Consider the following 19,415-nt stretch of genomic DNA (forward strand, 5'->3'; position numbering starts at 1 on the left):
GGTGGACAGCGAGAGCCTTCTCCCGCGGATGGAGGTGGCTAGCACGAGGGGACATAGCCTTAAATTGAGGGGTAATAGATATAGGACAGAGGTCAGAGGTGGGTTTTTTACGCAAAGAGTGGTGAGGCCGTGGAATGCCCTACCTGCAACAGTAGTGAACTCGCCAACATTGAGGGCATTTAAACATTTATTGGATAAGCATATGGATGATAAGGGCATAGTGTAGGTTAGATGGCCTTTAGTTTTTTTCCATGTCGGTGCAACATCGAGGGCCGAAGGGCCTGTACTGCGCTGTATCGTTCTATGTTCTAAATGAAGTTACTGTAAAAAGCCCCTAGTCGCCACATTCCGGCGCCTGTTACGGGAATCGAACCGTGCTGCTGGCCTGCTTTCAAAGCCAGCGATTTAACCCTGTGCTAAACAGCCCCGACATGCAATTTAATGTGGATAAACGTGAGGTTATCCACTTCGGTAGCAAAAATAGGAAGGCAGATTATTTGAATGGGTACAAATTGAGAGAGGTGAATACTCAGTGAGACCTTGGTATCCTCTTGTATCAGTCGCTGAAAGTAAGCGCGCAGGTACAGCAGACAGTAAAGGCGACAAATGGTACCTTGGCCTTCATAGGGACAGGATTTGAGTACAGGAATAGAGATGTTTTACTGCAATTGTATAGGGCACTGGTGAGGCCACATCTGGAGTATTGTGTGCAGTTTTAGTGTCCATATCTGAGGAAGGATGTTCTTGCCATGGAGCGAGTGCAGCAAAGGTTTACAAGCCTGATTCCTGGGATGGGGAAGACTGTCATGGGAGGAGAGACTAAGTCCGGTAGGACTTTTTTCATTGGAGTTTAGAAGAGTGAGAGGGAATCTCATAGAAACTTGTATAATTCTAACAGGATTAGACAGGGTAGATTCAGAAAGAAAGGTGGGGGAGTACAGAACTAGGGGTCATAGTTTGAGGATAAGAGGTAAACCTTTTAGGACTGATCACAGTAAGAAGTCTTACAACACCAGGGTAAAGTCCAACAGGTTACAAACACTAGCTTTTGGAGCACTGGTGTGTGCTCTGTTTCACAGAGACATGGCTCACCCCTGCCTCACCGGACTGTGCCATACAACCTGAAGGCTTCTCTATTCACCGGGCGGACCGCACAGCATCTTCAGGCAAAGCAAAGGGTGGAGGGATTTGCCTCCTCATCAACTCCTCCTGGTGCTTGGATGTGGTGACGCTGGCGACCTACTGCTCCCCAGACCTGGAATACCTGACCGTAAAGTGCCACCCATACTATCTTCCACATGAGTTCACTTCAGCCATTATCACAGCGGTCTACATCCCACCTCAGGCAGAAGTGAGGAAGGCGCTGGACGAACTGTACACAGTTTTTTTTAAAAAAAATTTTTTTTAAATAAATTTAGATTACCCAATTATATTTTCCAATTAAGGGGCAATTTAGCGTGGCCAATCCACCTACTCTGCACATTTTTGGGTTGTGGGGGCGAAACCCACGCAGACACGGGGAGAACGTGCAAACTCCACACGGACAGTGACCCAGAGCCGGGATCGAACCTGGGCCCTCAGCGCCGTGAGGCGGTTGTGCTAACCACTAGGCCACCGTGCTGCCCTTGTACACAGTTATAAACAACTACGAAACAGAACACCCGGAGGCCTTGTTCATCGTGGCTGGAGACTTCAACAAGGCCAACCTCAAGAGTGTACTGCCAAAATTCCACCAGCACATCTCCTGTCCCACCAGGGGCGACAACACTCTTGACCACTGCTACTCAAAAACCTTGATTCACCTGAGGAAGGAGTAGTTCTCCGAAAGCTAGTGTTTGTAAGAAACCTGTTGGACTTTAACCTGGTGTTGTAAAACTTCTTACTGTGCTCACCCCAGTCCAACGCCGGCATCTCCAGATTTTAGGACTGAGGTGAGGAGAAATTTCTTCACCCAGAGAGTGGTGAATCTGAGGAATTCACTACCACAAAAAGTAGTTGAGGCCAAAATGTTGTGCTATTTCAAGAAGGAATCTGATATAGCCCTTGGGGCTAAAAGGACCAAGGCATATGGGGGGGGGGGGGGGGGGTATGTGATCAGGATATTGAACTTGATGATCAGCCATGATCATAATGAATGGCGGAGCAGGTTTGAAGGGCTGAATGGCCTCCACCTGCTTCTATTTTCTATGTATATGTTTCTATGAATGAAGGATCTGTAACATTCCATGTTACTCTTTAAACTTGGAGCTATCAAATAGAACAACTTAATAACAAATACATTGAAATGAACAGATATTGCCTCATTGACCAAGTAACATGGCAAAATGGTTCATCTCTAGAAAGTTTCCCCAATATATAACGGAAACTGGCCATTTTGATGTGCAGGTGAATAAGTGGTGGTGATAAGGGGGGGCTTCGCTGACAATAGGGTGCGGAGAGAACAGGGAGTACATGAAGTTCCATAAAAGGGTAACACCTTAGTCTCCACATACAAATAAAAAAAATGCATGCAGGTTTCTATGATTCCATCATCTAACAAGTAAAAAAGGAACTTGGGTGTGTTGTGTTGTGCTGTTTTGGATAACGCAGGCTGCTACTTGATGCAGTCTTAACTAAAGGATGCTCCGACTCTGAAATGAATTCAACGTGTTTACTGAACTATTAACACAGTTTTCAAATGAGTTCGACTCTCTGCTAATCTAACTGTAGTAACTCAGTCTAACTGTACCAGCTTGCCCTTAGCCACGTGCTGGGGTGTGATGCTGCTGATCAACCGCGTCTAACTCTCCAGATGTCTGTTTCTGGAAAGAGGCAGGGTGCGAGTGCCTCATCCCTTTTATAGTGTTTATGTAATGCCCCCTTGTAGTGATGCCACCTCAGTGTCCTAACTGCCCATTGGTTGTGTCCTATTCTGAGTGTTCATTGGTTGCATGTTTGCATATCATTACATCGCCCCTTTTTTTTGTTTTTAAAAAAAAGATGTATATACCTGTGAAGGTATCTGTCTAATGTGACTGACTAAGGAATACAGAACAGAACAAACAAAACAAATGCTCCTAAGTCCAGTCTCTGAGGCTTGCGGTCTGATCCTCATCGACCGCCGGGGAGGTGGTGGAGGGGATGACGGTGTCTTGACAGGCGGGTAAGAGGCACGACTGGTGGTGCAGACCTGCACAGGGCTGCAGAGTGGTTTGGTTTCCCACAGTTCAAACAGTGTTTGCCTCGTGCAGGGCAGTTAAAAAAAATGGGCGCTTCCGCAGTTCGCACACGTCAGGATGTCGGCGTCATGATGCTCAGTGCATCGTTGCGCATGCGTGGTGCGGTTCTCGGACAGTTGAACCTGCGCAGTGCGGTTTCGGCCGCTTCGTGTTCCCGATTGCATTGCGTATGCCTCGGGCCCTGGGAAGAGCGCGCAAAATGGCCGCTTTCATCAATGTGAAGGTGCTGCATCCGGGAGATGGCCTGTACACACTCCACCTCGTGGGAGGCTTGTTTTTCACTTTCTGCTGTTTTGTACTGTGAATAGCGGTTTTAGAGTTCTCATGCACAGTACACGTTTCAATCACGACTGGCAGGGTCATGTGCTTGATTTTCAACAATTGCTCTCGCAGAGGATCAGAGTGGACTCCAAGAACGATTTGGTCTCTGATCATGGAGTCAGTGATATCACCGAAGTTGCAGGATTGCGCTAGCAGTCTAAAGTTAGTTAGATAGGAGTTGAAGGATTCGTCTTTACCGTGCATCCTCTGCTTGAAGATGTAGCGCTCGAAGATTTTGTTGGTGTCCACCTCGCAGTGGCTGTCGAATTTGTCCAAGATGGTTTAGTACTTCGTTTTGTCCTGTCCTTCGGAAAAGTGAAAGGAGTTGAAGATCTCTATCGCCTGGCCACCCGCAGTGGTGAGTAGAACAGCTATCTTCCGAGCATCAGTCGCGCCATTGTGGTCGGATGCTTCCACGTATAATTGAAATTTCTGCTTGAATGATCGCCAGTTGGCACTAAGATTGCCAGTGGTCCTGAGATGATGAGGAGCTTGAATCTTGTCCATTGTACCTGTATTGAGCAACTGGTTGTCACAGATGTTGCTGAGCTGAACTAAATAGCTTGAAGTCACTCCTGGTATCATGTTGTGTTACGCTGCTTCGGATAACACAGACTGCTACTTGATGCAGTCTTAACTAAAGGATGCTCCAGACTCTGAAATGAGTTCAACGTTCATTGAACTATTAACACAGTTCTCAAATGAGTTAGACTCTCTGCTAATCTAACTGTAGTAACTCAGTCTAACTGTAACAGCTTGCTCTCAGCCACTTGCTGGGCTGTGATGGCTGCTGATCAACCGTGTCTAACTCTCTAGATGTCTGTCTGTGGAAAGAGGCAGGGTGTGAATGCCTCATCCCTTTTATAGTGTTTATATCATGCCCCCCCTTGTGGTGATGCCACCTCGAGTGTCCTGACTGCCCATTGGTTGTGTCCTATTCTGAGTGTCCATTGGTTGCACATTTCCATATCATGACAGGGTGTGGGGAGGAAAGATCAGGTATCGTGGTAGGTTTACCTGCAGAACATGACTGCTTTCCACCTCTCAGATTATTTCTTGCTCTTGAAATGAGGTATGCAGGAATCAAACTTGTTTTTTGAAAATCCCCTTTTGCCTTTCGTGGGATGTATTAAGTTACCAAGAGCTTATTTGCTTAATGGGCAATATCTCAAAATTGATTCAAAATCCTCACTGTACTTTCTGAAGAGTGGCTGCAACTCAACCTGGCCCCCAATAAATGTATTTTTTGCTCGGAGTGCTTTGCTCGCTTTATATGGAATGTAGAACAGAAATGAGGCCAGAGCTTTGCTTTTAATTTATCATATGATCCCTAAAGGCCCCTTTGCAGACGTGAAGTGGCCAGGTAAATAGGAATGGGCCCATTGGCAAGAAAAAGAGGCAAAATACTCCAGACTTGCGCTGGAGCAGGGCAGAAGCAGTTCTAAGGTGGCAAACAAATCATTTAAATGGTGTACAAAATTTACAAAAACTTTTGCCTGAAAAGGCCTGGATTTTCCAACCCGTTCTGCTGCAAAGTCCTGGTTAAAGTAAACCCACCCCACCCCACGGCGATCCTCTTGCGGCACAGCCCACGAGCAACTCAAATGGCCATCGACTTTGACGAGAGCGGCACGTCCCGCCTGCGGCCTATGGTAGTGTCGCAAAACCGGCGTGAGTTGGGAGGGGTGGCTTTAGGTAGAGAATCCTGGCCGAGGTATCACTGACTGGAAGATAAGATTGTTTGAGTTTTCCTTTTTGACTGATTTCAGAGGGCATCTAGTGAGTCTTATGATCAAGATGAGACAGCCAATGGTATGATGCGACGAAGAAAGATCTGACGAAAGTTTAGTTTTCTAACATGGAGATAAACGAAGACAATGAACTTCCCTTCACAAACAGCGCAACATGTTTACTGCTGCTTAATATCATCACAGCCAAAACGATTTCTCCCTCTTTGGTGAGGCACACCTCTGCTATCTTCCAAGATATCTTGAGCTACGACTGCATTTGCTCACTTTTATATGAAATTGTAACAATGAGAGGCTCTTTTCGTTCGGCACATGCCAATTTTAACAACTTGTATTAGTACAGCATTAAAAATGGACTGTACCTCCGGGTCCTAGATTTGAATCATAAATGAAGCAAAGCTAAACAAACTTAATTGTAGTGTGGAGGGGGCAGGGGTAGCTCAAAAGCTAGGATTATTAAAATAAAATGTACTAATCCATGAGCCTGGACTGCAGGAGCATATCGTTTTCTGTTTTTGATATTACATAAATACGAAACTGTGTGTCTGGTGCATGGAAATTTAATTGAACAAAAAAAGTTTAAGATAATAAAATCCCAAGGCAATGATATTTAAACAATCAGGAATTTGTAAATAAGACCGAAAAGGTGACTGAACTTCAAAATTTTTGTTTTATTACTATGCTTTTAATTGACATTACTGAGTACAGGGGCTGGTTTAGCACAGTGGGCTAAACAGCTGGCCTGTAACGCAGAACAATGCCAGCAGCGTGGGTTCAATTCCCGTACCAGCCTCCCCGAACAGGCGCCAGAATATGGCAACTAGGAGCTTTTCACAGTAACTTCATTGAAGCCTACTTGTGACGATAAGCGATTATTATTATACTTCAAAGCAGAAAATAGGAGGAGGAGACCATTCAGCCCTTCGGGCCTGCTCTGCCATTCATGATGATTATGGCTGATCATCCAACTCAATAGTCTAATCCTGCTTTCCCCCCAGATCCTTTCATCCCCTTCGTCCTAAGTGCCTTATCGAACTGCTTCTTGAAAACATACAGGGCGCGATTCTCCCCCAAAATTTCTAAGTTAATTTGTGGCAAGTTTTTCAGGGAGTTTCCCACCGGCTCTGCCGACGGGTTGCCCATCGTTATTCAATGACAATTAGTCACTTTTTTCTGCCCTGGGGGTTTCTCACCGGTTTAGCCCACACTTAGACCTTTGTTTTAGCACTGGGGAGCTGAACTCTTTGGGCCACCATTTTGAAAGGCTTCCCCATCTCTAAGTGAGCTTATGGATCCCCCACACCGCCATCCATGGGTAATGTCGGCCCCCACACACATGGGACTACCTCACAACCCACAAGTGAGGACACCCCGCAATGGTGCCACTGGGGGTGCCCCCACAATGGTGCCACTGGGGGTGCCCCCTCTTCAGGCCCGCCCAAGACCCTATACAGCACCCCTCCCTTCCAGGACCCCCACCCATCACACCTCCAAATTCCCGGACCCCTTCTACCTGTCCAGCACTCCCCCACCCTTCAACACCTCCGCTACCCTCATTTCATGGGCATGGCCCCCTGCCAGCTTGGCTGTGCCACCCAGGCCCCTTGGCAGTGTCAGGGCCAAGGTACCAGCTGGACAGTGCCAAAGTGCCCATATTTCAGGGGGAGGGCCAGGGGGCCACCTTGCACTGGTCCTGTCCACCCAGGGGTCTCCAATGGCCCGGGAGACTGCCTGGTGCCATTCCACCTGGTCCGCGTTTTTGTGTGGACCAGCACTGATCGGCGCCTGGCTGCAGCCTCCATGGGGAGAATGGTGGATCCTGGGCAGGTAGGTTGTTCATTTCATTTCATTACTTCCGACAGCGGTGTTTGGTGACACTCATTTGGAGCTGAGGTCCGCCTCAGACGTCTCGCAGGACTCCGGTGAATCTTGCGAGGCGCGGAGGCTGTTGGAGGCTCGCTGGAGGCCTCTCCTGGGATTCTTCAGCTGCGTTGTGCTCTCACTTGAACTCAACGCGGCAAGAGAATCGCACCCACAATATTTTGGCCGTAACTACTTCATATGGTAACGGGTTCCACAGGCCAAGCACACTCTAGGTGTAGAAATTTCTCCTCATCTCTCCCAAGGCGGCATGATGGCACAGTGGTTAGCACAGCTGCCTCACGGCTCTGAGGACGCAGGTTCAATCCCAGCCCTGGGTCACTGCCCGTGTGGAGTTCGCATTCTCCCCGTGTCTGCGTGGCTCTCACCCCCATAACCCAAAGATGTGAAGGGTAGGTGAATAGACCACACTAAATTGCCCCTTAATTGGAAAAAAAGAATCAAGTACCTTAAATTGTCCTAAATGGTTGACCCCGTATCCATACACGTAATATGGTCCACATAACAATGGATACTTCATAGATAATATTGCAAACATAAAGAGCATAGAAATTACTTCCAAGATTAAAAAAAGCACAAAATGTGGTCAAATAAAGTGATTGGATATTTTTTTAATAAACCACAATAGGAACATATAGAAGCAATTTGCATTTCTGTAAATTGAGTGGATTTATAAATCAGTTTCAGTTGTCAGTGGGACACAGCAATTTTGACTGATTTCATATACAACAGACTGCCTTCATTAAAACTAAAACTGTACAAAGTAAATCAGACTGCGAAGAGCATTAGTTTACCCTAATTACCAGAGATTATGTCAGAAACCATCTAGTTATATACAAAATGTGGAATGTTGAACAAATGCAGCTCTTTTCAAACATCATTACAGACTTGCTCAATAAAAAGGCAATGGTTCAAAATATAATCAGGAATACAGTGTTACTGTGGGGACCGAGTTAAGTACAGTGGCTACTGCTGGTTCATTTTAATTTGTTATAATCAAAGACGTGTTCAACTATATACAAACTTTAGAAAAATCCAGTCCACAAGAAACCGCCTGAATAAATAAGTTACATAATAAATATGAGGGAATGTTTAAGACTTTTCAATTTATTTCTGGTTTACATACGCAGCTGAATTACACCTTTCATGTATTGGCCATCAACAGAGACTCAAGAGTTACTTAAACACTACTGGCCTTGTATCAAATACAGACGTAGTTAACCTTTATGTAAATCGAGTTGGAAATGAAACAGAAACTAATTGCTTTAAAATCAACCCTCTTTCTCCAAATGTTGCAGGATATGGCTTACTAAAGAAAGGTGAGACTGTTTTATTTTTGACAAGCAGTTGGCATCACATCCATTGGACTTAGTGACATTGGCTGAAATTTGGCTTCAAAATGTTTTCTCCAGGTTACGTGAGACCAATCAATTCTAGGTGTATCAGGTCATTACTGGATCCAGAAATTGATAACTGCTGAAGTAAATGTGAAATTAATAAGCGCTTTTTGACCCACCAAAACATATAATTTGAAACTGCATACACAATGCAACATTTCAAACAGTGATACTTTTATGATCAGCAAGTTCATGAAAGGCAATTCTTGCTCAAAATATTTTACAAACTTCAATTCTTACCAATGGGCTATTCCATTGAAATATAATTTACCCTCTCTGCGCAAAGTCCGTTACAGTATTTACCACGCAGCTGAACAGTATTATTCCCCAACAGGTCAAATAATTTCTTACTTTTTAAAAAACTGTTTCCACACTTTTAAAAACCATGCCTTAAAACCGTGGGTAAAAATCATTTTAAATAAAAAGATAGCAATCAACACAGCTTATGACCTTGCATCAAACTTTAAAAAAAAGAAAATCATTGAAGTTTTCAACACACATCAAACTTCTGTACAATTTGCCGTAATGGGAATGCTGCTGCAGAATACCAGTGATCAAGAAGCATGAGGCCATGAGCTGTTTGCAACATACAGAAAATACCCAAGCAGGGTTTTGTTTTTGCTTATGTACACACATATTTCTGCTGAACCCTCAGAGCAACTTTTATTGATAAATTTGGTTCAAATGTGAGGAAAATAGCCTTTTAGCACCATCATGAGAGCATTGAAAGGGTTTTGTTCAAATAATTTTTTAGAGTGAACATTTTATAAAATAAATCAACTGATTTAACGCTCATGTTGGTATAGAAATTTCACAGGGACTTGTGATTTTAAAAGGTATGCTCATCACTAAATTCATAAAACCCCAGATTTTTTTCTTCTAAATATACATACAGTATTGCTTCTTCGCACAGTTTGGATCTGTATTAAAAACTTAATTCTCGGTCTCCTATGGCACTTCCACTGTGATACACAAAGTTGACCAATATGCATCAGTATTGTTAATTATACCCATTTTTAATAAAGATAAAAAGGTTTGTTTTAAAATGTTGGCCAAATGTACTAGAAATGATAACAGTGTAATAAAATAACATTCTCATTCAGTAATAGGCAGCATAACCACAAGCCTCGCTCTTTGTAAAAACACTAAGAAACCTTTAATAATAACTGTTCTTTAAGAATCCAATTCACACTTCACAACATTCTTGCAGTAACAGACCAGCTCAGACAGACAGGTTTCATTTGTTCTTCCTATCCCAATCCAACTTTGAATAAAGGCTTTTCCATCATTAAACCACATTAGCGTACATTTACTTTGGTAACCTAGCCCTATATTCAGTTTTACCATCGACTCCCCAGCAAGGTCACTTTCTTGTATATGCTCAAGCCACTCGCCTACCCATTCGTCTAAACAATGCGCACACATCCATTTTCCAGCTCCTGTATATCATACCCAGAGGTTTCAGCGTTTAACAATTATACAAAGGTGATTAAAAATAAAGGCATACATCTATGGAACAGATAGCCCTGCCACCTGTCCATGAGCTAAAATCAGGCTCACTACTTAAGCCTTGTACAATTTATTTAGTAATGTATAAGATTATCCAAAAATAAAACCTAACTTCTGTACAGAAAAGCACACAGGTTTGTTCATATTAAGAGTGATTTTGATGTTTACTATATTAATTCTTCACCCCGCAATATTTGCTTTCATTACCTATTTCAGTCCCTGCATCCACACCCCTACCATTACACAGAGTGGTTGTGCCCCTTATACCAAAGCTCTACATTGCCAATACATTACTTTACAGCCTAAACTCATCTGACCATTTTATCAGTCCATTGATCCCTCTCCCAACTCCCAGTAAAACGTGATATCAGCTGCATTTTTTTTGCTATGGAATTACTTATTTAAAAAAAAACTGATCACAATGGTTGATTTTTTTTTTCTTTTTGTCCATGATCCACATCATTAGGATGCAACTTCCCTCAGGATAATTAAGTCCACTGTATTCTGGAAGGTTTTTAATAGCGACACTGCTTGTCCATGCTCAATATTAACGAAAGTGCATCCATTAGCCTGGAAAAGAAGTATATCCATTAATAACATACTTAAAAATAAATGTACAAGCAGAAAAATTTAACCAACTTTAAAATGAATATATTATCTTGCAAAATTATGATTCTGCAAATTTGACTGAAAGGAAAAAAAGAACAAGATGCAGGAAAAGACCATTTGCTCTTTTGAGTCTACTTCACTTATTTAAGAATATTATTGTTGTCAGCCATCTTTACACTTGCACTCTTGGTATTAACGATTAATATACCATTCGCTTTCCCAATTGCTTGCTCTATCTGCATGTTAACTTTTCGTGAGTCGTGTACAAAGATACCTAAGTCCCTCTGAACACCAATATTTCTTTGTCTCTGACCATTTCAAAAATATTCTGCTTTTTGACTTTTCCCATCAAAGTAGAAACTTCACATTCTCAACATTATATTATATGTCACATTCCTGCCCACCGTTGCAATTTGTCTACATCCGTTTGCAGGCTTCTTTCACCCTCCTTTCCCATCTAACGTTGTACCTTCAAAAAACTTGGATACATTACTCTCAGTCCCCTCATATAAATTACTGATATTGATTATAAATAGCCGAGGCCCAGACATGAATCATGCTTGTATCCTACTGGTAACAGCCTACCAACCCAACATTGAACCATATATTTACTCGTTCTCCATTATTTACCCTGATAGTTGGAGCCTCAAAAAATTCTCTCCAGTCATATTATGATTTCTAATTGCCCTTAGAGATTGTCTACCGTATAACAGATTCTAGCATTTTACCTACTGAGGAGAGGCTAGAACTCCCCTCACAAATGGTTCAAACAGTGTTCTCTTCATCTGCCTCTCAACCAGGACCAGTTAACCTCATGAGTATTTATGCTTCAATGCAGGGGCTGGTTTAGCACAGTGGGCTAAGACAGTTGGCTTGTAATGCAGAACAAGCTTAGCAGCGTAGGTTTAATTCCCGTTCCAGCCTCCCTGAACAAGCGCCGGTATGCGGAGACTAGGGGCTTTTCACAGTAACTTTATTGAAGCCTACTTGTGACAAAAAGCAATTATTATTATAGTGTTCCACAACAGAGCTGAAAGGCCAGTTCTAAGAGTAAGTTAACACCGCTATTAGCAGAATCCCCAAGTCAGAACATGTTTACTTCCTGTGGGATTGAAATGCACGAGTGGATGGACCATGAGGCATTGCCCTCCAGCCTCTGACATCTTGGCCTGGAAAGATAAATGTGAATGGACCGGGCTTTGCTGCTACCATGAGCTTTGTGTAACTAAAACCTTCTTTCAGAACAAACCCTGCCACATGATATCCTGGATCATAGTACTGGCACCAGCTGGGGTTCTGATCATCAGTCTCGCTGAACAGCGTTCTCAACACTCACAGCCACCAGAGTATTGACTGTGATACAGATCACTCCCTGGTGTGCACCAGGGTTAGGATGCAATCCTGGAGGTTTTTTCCATTCAAAGCACAAGTGCCATTTTCATATCAACATCAGCTATACTGATCTCATACTCACGTTGATCTTCATGTCAACATCAGGGAGAAAAAAAACAACAAAAAACAGTTCCTTTTCACCCAGGTATCCCCACATACTTCAGACACCATCTACAATGCCGCACTCTCAACACATGGGAATCAAAAGCAGAAAATTCCTGACTCGTGAGAGGTTAGAACAAATGTGATTTTAGTCATCCTTGAAGCCAAGTGGCCAACTCATTAATTACAAAAGAGATCCAAAGAAGAAGATACAACAATAGCTGCTCAAAGTAAAGTCCTACATAATGCTAGGTGGTGTGCCAATGTCTACTTGTTACAATTCTTCCAGAATATCTATATCTCCTTCGATACAGCGAATGTCAGGGGCATGTAATCAACAAAGAAATCAGTTCTACTGCAAACCAAGGCGGGGAGGTCATCACCGACTGCAATAGAGTCACAAGACAGGTGGAATACTAATTTGAGTTGTACTCCAGGGAGAACGCGGTCACCGTAGAAAACCTGCCCGTCATTGCAGAGCTGGATATCGAACCCACAGTGGAGGAGCTTAACAAAGTTATTGACTCACTTGCCATGGACAAAGCTCCTGGTGCTGATGCTATACTGCCTGAACTCATCCAAGCACAGAAAACCATCTCTGTTTCTGGGACTGTGAGAGGCCAGTGCTCCAGGATGTGAGAAATGCAAACATTGTGACCCTGTACAAGAACGCGGGTGGCCACAGAGATTGCAGCAATGATTGAGGCAATGACTGAGGCATCTCCCTGTCAAACATCGTGGGAGAAGTGTTTTGCTTGTGTTGCCCTTATCAGACTCCAGACCCTGGCTGAACACATCTACCCTGAATACCAGTGTGATTTCCAAATGGAAGATCTAAAATTGATAAGATCTTCTGCAGCAGGAAGAGAAAAGCTGTGAAGAAAGGAGACCGTTATATATTGCTTCATCGATCTCGCCAAGGCATTGAACCATGGGAAAGTGGAAGTGGTCTATTTAAGCTATTGGAGAAAGTTGGCTTCCCGCTATAACTGCTGTGGTTGTATTTCCATTACAACATGATGGGTGAGGGTCAGTTGTGACAAGGAAACATTGGAATGGCTTGAAATCCACAGTGGGGTCAAACAGAGTTGTGTTCCAATTGAAGGCGGCACTGTTAACAGAGTGGGAGATGCAAAGCAGTCTAGGGTTGGCAGACTAAAGCATGCAAGAGGGAACACCAGATTGGAGAGGCTGCCACAGTAGGGTGGACAGAAGCCCTGGAATGATTTGAAAGCAGGGATTTTAAGTTTGACAGCTTGGGAGAAAGGAAATAATTTCTGGACAGCAAAGATAAGGGTGAGGAGACGAAGAGGTATTATCCGTAGAACAGAATCTGTGTGACTGAGTTTTGGACATTTGTGTTTTTGAAGGGTGGAAAGCCAATAAGGACACTGAAAAAATCAGTGGCTTAGGGTGTAAGATAGGGGGTAGGGCTTAGAGTCATTTTAGATTAATAAGGATCTTGTTATTTGGAAAACTGTGGGTTGAACAACACAATCAGCGTTTTTCACAGTTGGGAAGGAGATGGAATCAATGGTTTCACAACGGAATTTGTAGCTTCAATTTTCCCAGCGTTAAGCTGGAAGAAATTTCCAAGGCCAGACAGCAAGCAGGTGGCCATGGGAATTGGTCAAGATATACAGCTGGATGTTATTGACATACTTACAAAAGTTGACTTTGTGCAGGTGGAGGATGTTACCAGAGGGACATACCTCAGAAAAAGAAAAGGACTAAGTGTAAATCTCTGGTGGACTCCAAGAGCGACTGATCCACCAATGAGAGAGACTGATCAGACAATGGGACAGAAGACATAGCTTGGGCTCAGACAGGTGGAACTGTACCATGCAAGAGCCATCCCATGGAGCTGAGCAATTGAGGCAAGGCAATGGCGGAGGATGGTGTCATTGATGCCGCCAATTTCAGTGGAAAAGTCAAGGAGGACAGGAGAGATAATATTGTAACTTTAGTCAGAGAGAATGTTAATAGCAACTTTCTTCATGGAATTATCAGTACTGTGAACAGGGCAGAAACAGGACTGACAAACATTGGACTTTTGTGAGAGACTGACATAAAACAAGCTGGATGACAATGACACAAATGAGAAAACAATTAACTTAAAAATGGGTTGTTAGCTGGACAGAACAGATCGGTCAAGTGTTGAATTTTTGAGTAAGGAACTGATAAAGGATTGTATCCGAGGACCGGATTTAAGGCCCGAACGCATGAGAGCCATGAGCTGAACAAGGAGGGAGTAATTGTGGAAACAAAGGGTCGTCTTATTGGAGAGGGTGCGGCTAAGAGGAAAACAGGAGATTAAGGATTGCCAATAAGATATACAGTGAATGGTAGAACCCTCAAGAGTATTGAAAGTCAGAGAGATCTAGGTGTACAGGTCCACAGGTCACTGAAAGGGGCAACACAGATGGAGAAGGCAGTTTAGAATGCATACGGCATGCTTGCCTTCATTGGCCGGGGCACTGAGTATAAGAATTGGCAAGTCATGTTGCAGCTGAATAGAACATTAGTTAGGCCACACTTGGAGTATAGTGTTCAATTCCGGTCGCCACACTACCAGAAGGATGTGGAGGCTTTAGAGAGGGTGCAGAAGAGATTTACCAGGATGTTGCCTGGTATGGAGGGCATTAGCTATGAGGAGTGGTTGAATAAACTCGGTTTGTTCTCACTGGAACGACGGAGGTTGAGGGGGCGACCTGATAGAGGTCTACAAAACTTTGAGGGGCATAGACAGAGTGGATAGTCAGAGTTTTTTTCCCCAAGGTAGAGGGGTCAATTACTAGGGGGCATAGGTTTAAGGTGCGAGGGGCAAGGTTTAGGAGATGTACGAGGCAAGTTTCTTACACAGAGGGTAGTGGGTGCCTGGAACTCGCTGCTGGAGGAGGTGGTGGAAGCAGAGACGATAGTGACATTTAAGGGGCATCTTGACAAATACATGAATAGGATGGGAATAGAGGGATATGGACCCAGGAAGTGTAGAAGATTTTAGTTTAGATGGGCAGCATGGTCGGCACTGGCTTGGAGGGCCGAAGGGCCTGTTCCTGTGCTGTACTTTTCTTTGATCTTTGGTTGGGACCATGTGGCTGAGGGAAACAAGGCGACAGCAGTCATAACTATGACTTAAATGGTCTTAATATTATGAATAAAAATAATTCATGTATTCTTTGCACCTGGTATTGGAGACAAGGGCGTAGAACACAGGGGAAAGGGATTTGATAAGGCAGTTCATCCGTTGCTCCGCAAGGGAGCTTTGGTTTTCCTTGCCCTTGATGATGATCCTAGAATAGTGGGGAGGGAGGCACAGTGACATTCATCGTGGCTGAACCAAATGTCATGACAAACAAGACCAGTCATTTAAAACATTAAAAAAAACGGAATTTACCTGAACTATTTTATCTCCAGGCTGCAGCAGTTTCGAAGCTGGCCCTTCTGGTTGAACTCTAGTTACAAATATGCCCTAAATATTGAATAAAGATCAAGAGGTGTAAAACACACTTTCCATAATCTTAAATACTTAAAAAGGAAACACGCTAATAAGATTCATGGTAATAATCTGTCATTGACTGTGTACAATTTGGAAGATTGGTAATTCTAAATGCAACATGGTTTGTGATTTTTGAAAATTTACTGGAATTACTTAAATGACCAAAAGTTAACATGTAGTGAGATCAAGGTTCATTCTCCTCTTAGGTGGTCAATGTCTAGCTGAAGTAATAAGATAGTTAAATACTCACATTATCATCAGGTCTGAAGGGGTTCCCTCGACCTCCAATACCTCCAGATATACTGAAGCCCAGCTCAGGATTCTTATCTATTCTAACATGCATCTGGAAAAGCAGGAGAAAGGAAACAACCCGTAATTAAATCGAGAATCTTTGCCGTTACTTAAGTTGGCGTCTGTAATTCAAACTAGGAGGGGAGGGAGAAAAAACAAAAAGTAGATTCAAATCTTTTTCATCATTTGTACCTCAGATTTGCATACGCCTCATCTGCTTGCTGGGAATTAAAGTATGCGCTTCTTGAAGAGATAATGATGCTAATTATAGAACTCTTGTCAGTTTCAACCCAGTTCACGCTGGAAGAGAGCTTTTTTAACACATGGGTTTTCCACAATTTTCATTAATATTTCTCAAGCAAATTTTACTGACTGGCAGTCATACAGTTTACTTTAAATTGTGGACTTGGTTCAATTGTTAACACTCATCTGTCAGCAATCTGTGGCTTGGCATGGTAGCATAGTGGTTAGCACTGTTGTCTCACAGATCCAGGGTCCCAGTTTCGATTGCTGGCTTGGGTAGCTGCCTGTGTGGAGTCTGCACCTTCTCCCCGCGTCTGCGTGGATTTTCTCCGGGTGCCCCGGTTTCCTCCCACAGTCCCGGTGCAGGTTAGGTGAATTGGCCATGATCAATTACCCTTAGTGTCCAAAAAAGGTTAGGTGGGGTTACTGGGTTATGGGGATAGGGTGGAGGTGTGGGCTTAAGTAGGGTGCTCTTTCCAAGGGCCGGTGCAGACTCGATGGGCCGAATGGCCTCCTTCTCCACTGTAACTTCTATGATTCTAAAGTAGGACTTCCTCCATTGATCGAGGCAGTAGAGTGCAGCACTGTTGGATAAAGTCTGTGCTTTAGATCATATACCAAAAGAAGGATCTGTCGATGATGTTTCAGGTGGATTTTAAAAATCCCATTTGACTACTCTGAGAAATCGGGGAGATTTCCCACCTTTCTGACCAATATTTCTACTTCAGTTCAGAAGTACCAAGCACACATGGACTTGGTTCCTCATCGCATTGATATTTGTGGGCTTCTGCTGCTCGCTAGCAGATCTCAAATCACCACCAGTCCACTCTCCCCCTCAAAGGGAAAAGCAGCCTATGGTCATCTGCGACTATGGTGATTTTACTTTTAAAACTTTACTAGTGACATCATGCAACTACAGCTGGTATAAAGTCACTGGGTTGAATAGACACTGCATTTGTCAGTACCATAGCGGGAGAGAAAAGCAGCATTAAAGCCGTTGGCACCAATAGCGGAGGACATGGGTGGCACAGTGGTTAGCACTGTTCCCGCACAGCACCAGGGCCCCGGATTCAATTCCGGCCTGTGAGAAGTTTGCACTTTCTCCTAGTGTCTGCATTGGTTTCCTCCCATAGTCCAAAGATGCGCAGGTTAGATGGGGTTATGAGGATAGGGTGGGGAATGGGCCTAGGTACGACGCTCTTTCAAGAGGGTCGGCGCTGACTCAATGGGCCAAATGGCCCCTTCTGCACTGTAGGGACTTTATGATTCTATTCTATCAACCGTTGGGAACATTGAAAACCAAAATGGCAAGGGGTGAGTCCCACAGTGTCACGCTGGTGGCCGTGCCCCCCCCCCCCCCCCCCCCCCGGGGAAATGCCTGGGCATGACCGTTTCCTCCCAAAGTGATGCACTCACCCGAGTTCCTCTGTGAGGTTTGCCTGCCATGTGCACAACGTGGGAGACCAGTTGTAATTCAAACTGGTCTGCTCTCATGCCAGCGCAAATATATTCTCTTAAATATTGAGGGCGGGATGATTCAGGCGCAGAGGCTGAATGAGATGTAAATCTATTATAATGATATTCCTGATGTAGAACGCCAGGAATCCCATTATGTCATTGGTGGAGGGGAGGGAAAACCACGTTGCGCTTTTATTTGCCGTGAAATGTGATTTGGCCAATTGCGGCCAATGAAGACGGACGTGGAAAGTACCACCTTCCTTGTCTGAACCTGTAATATTAAAGGTGATGAAGGGCTTGAATTGATTTTAAAATTTTAATTTGAATGACAACTTGAAGAAACTCAAAAACTGCATTTAGTAGAAGTGCTCAAGTCTGCAAATAAGATGACCGAGAGGCTGATGGAGTGTTACAGACCAAGAAAGTCCCAGGTTCAAACACTAGGGGGACCAAGGTTTGTAACTGGGAAGAGTGTGCAATATGCTCACAGCTGTACGTCAAGCACTACTATGATGATTTTTGGTAGGCTGTTAGTCTTCAAGTCTCACAGGGAGGTGTTGAGAATCAGGTTATTATTTTAGAAATGTTTATATTTTAAACTGTATATTTAATTTCCAGAGAGAATGGGGGATGGGTGGGAGTGAAGAACTTGGAGGCTATGGATAGCTAATTAGTTTTTTTAGTTGGACACAAAGCCCATGTTATTCACGTTGTCATGTTAATGGGCTTTAAGAATCAACAGAAAGTAATTGTAAGATTGGGATGGGAGGTTTCTTAAGGTATCCCTAATCCTCAGACAGGTCAATTTGCTGGAGGGCAGGGCTGAGAGTGGGGGGCGGGGGCCGGGGGCACAGAGCGGGGGCCGGGGGCACAGAGCGGGGGCCGGGGGCACAGAGCGGGGGCCGGGGGCACAGAGCGGGGGCCGGGGTCACAGAGAGCGGGGGCCGGAGGCCAAGAGCGGGGGCCGGGGGCACAGAGGGGGGGCCGGGGGCCAGGGAGCGGGGGCCGGGGGCCAGGGAGCGGGGGCCGGGGGCCAGGGAGCGGGGGCCGGGGGCCAGGGAGCGGGGGCCGGGGGCCAGGGAGCGGGGGCCAGGGAGCGGGGGCCGGGAGCGGGGGCCGGGGGCCAGGGAGCGGGGGCCGGGGGCCAGGGAGCGGGGGCCGGGGGCCAGGGAGCGGGGGCCGGGGGCCAGGGAGCGGGGGCCAGGGGGCCGGGGGCCGGGGGAGCGGGGGCCGGGGGCCAGGGAGCGGGGGCCGGGGAGCGGGGGCCGGGGGCCAGGGAGCGGGGGCCGGGGGCCAGGGAGCGGGGGCCGGGGGCCTAGGGAGCGGGGGCCGGGGGCCTAGGGAGCGGGGGCCGGGGGCCTAGAGAGCGGGGGCCGGGGGCCAGAGAGCGGGGGCCGGGGGCCAGGGGCCAGAGAGCGGGGGCCGGGGGCCAGAGAGCGGGGGCCGGGGGCCAGAGAGCGGGGGCCGGGGGCCAGAGAGCGGGGGCCGGAGAGCGGGGGCCGGGGGCCAGAGAGCGGGGGCCGGGGGCCAGAGAGCGGGGGCCGGGGGCCAGAGAGCGGGGGCCGGGGGCCAGAGAGCGGGGGCCGGGGGCCAGAGAGCGGGGGCCGGGGGCCGGAGAGCGGGGGCCGGGGGCCGGAGAGCGGGGGCCGGAGAGCGGGGGCCGGGGGCCGGAGAGCGGGGGCCGGGGGCCGGAGAGCGGGGGCCGGAGAGCGGGGGCCGGGGGCCGGAGAGCGGGGGCCGGAGAGCG

General features: G+C 45.8%; 1 protein-coding gene across 2 annotated transcripts in view; it reads right to left on the minus strand.

Annotated features, from left to right (window-relative positions):
• Nucleotides 1–7,759: 7,759 nt before the first annotated feature.
• The window catches only part of erbin (erbb2 interacting protein), a 328,567-nt gene continuing 316,911 nt past the window's right edge, over nucleotides 7,760–19,415 (minus strand). For both annotated transcript variants that reach the window (XM_038805630.1, XM_038805631.1), the window contains 3 exons: nucleotides 15,927–16,019; nucleotides 15,575–15,649; nucleotides 7,760–10,644 (listed from right to left, as the gene is read on the minus strand). In XM_038805630.1, the coding sequence (XP_038661558.1) occupies nucleotides 10,537–10,644; nucleotides 15,575–15,649; nucleotides 15,927–16,019 (276 nt within the window). In that variant the 3' untranslated portion in view covers nucleotides 7,760–10,536. The remainder of the gene's footprint in view (nucleotides 10,645–15,574; nucleotides 15,650–15,926; nucleotides 16,020–19,415) is intronic.

The sequence above is a fragment of the Scyliorhinus canicula genome, chromosome 8 (genome assembly GCF_902713615.1).
Source record: "Scyliorhinus canicula chromosome 8, sScyCan1.1, whole genome shotgun sequence".
NCBI classification, from domain to species: Eukaryota; Metazoa; Chordata; class Chondrichthyes; order Carcharhiniformes; family Scyliorhinidae; genus Scyliorhinus; species Scyliorhinus canicula.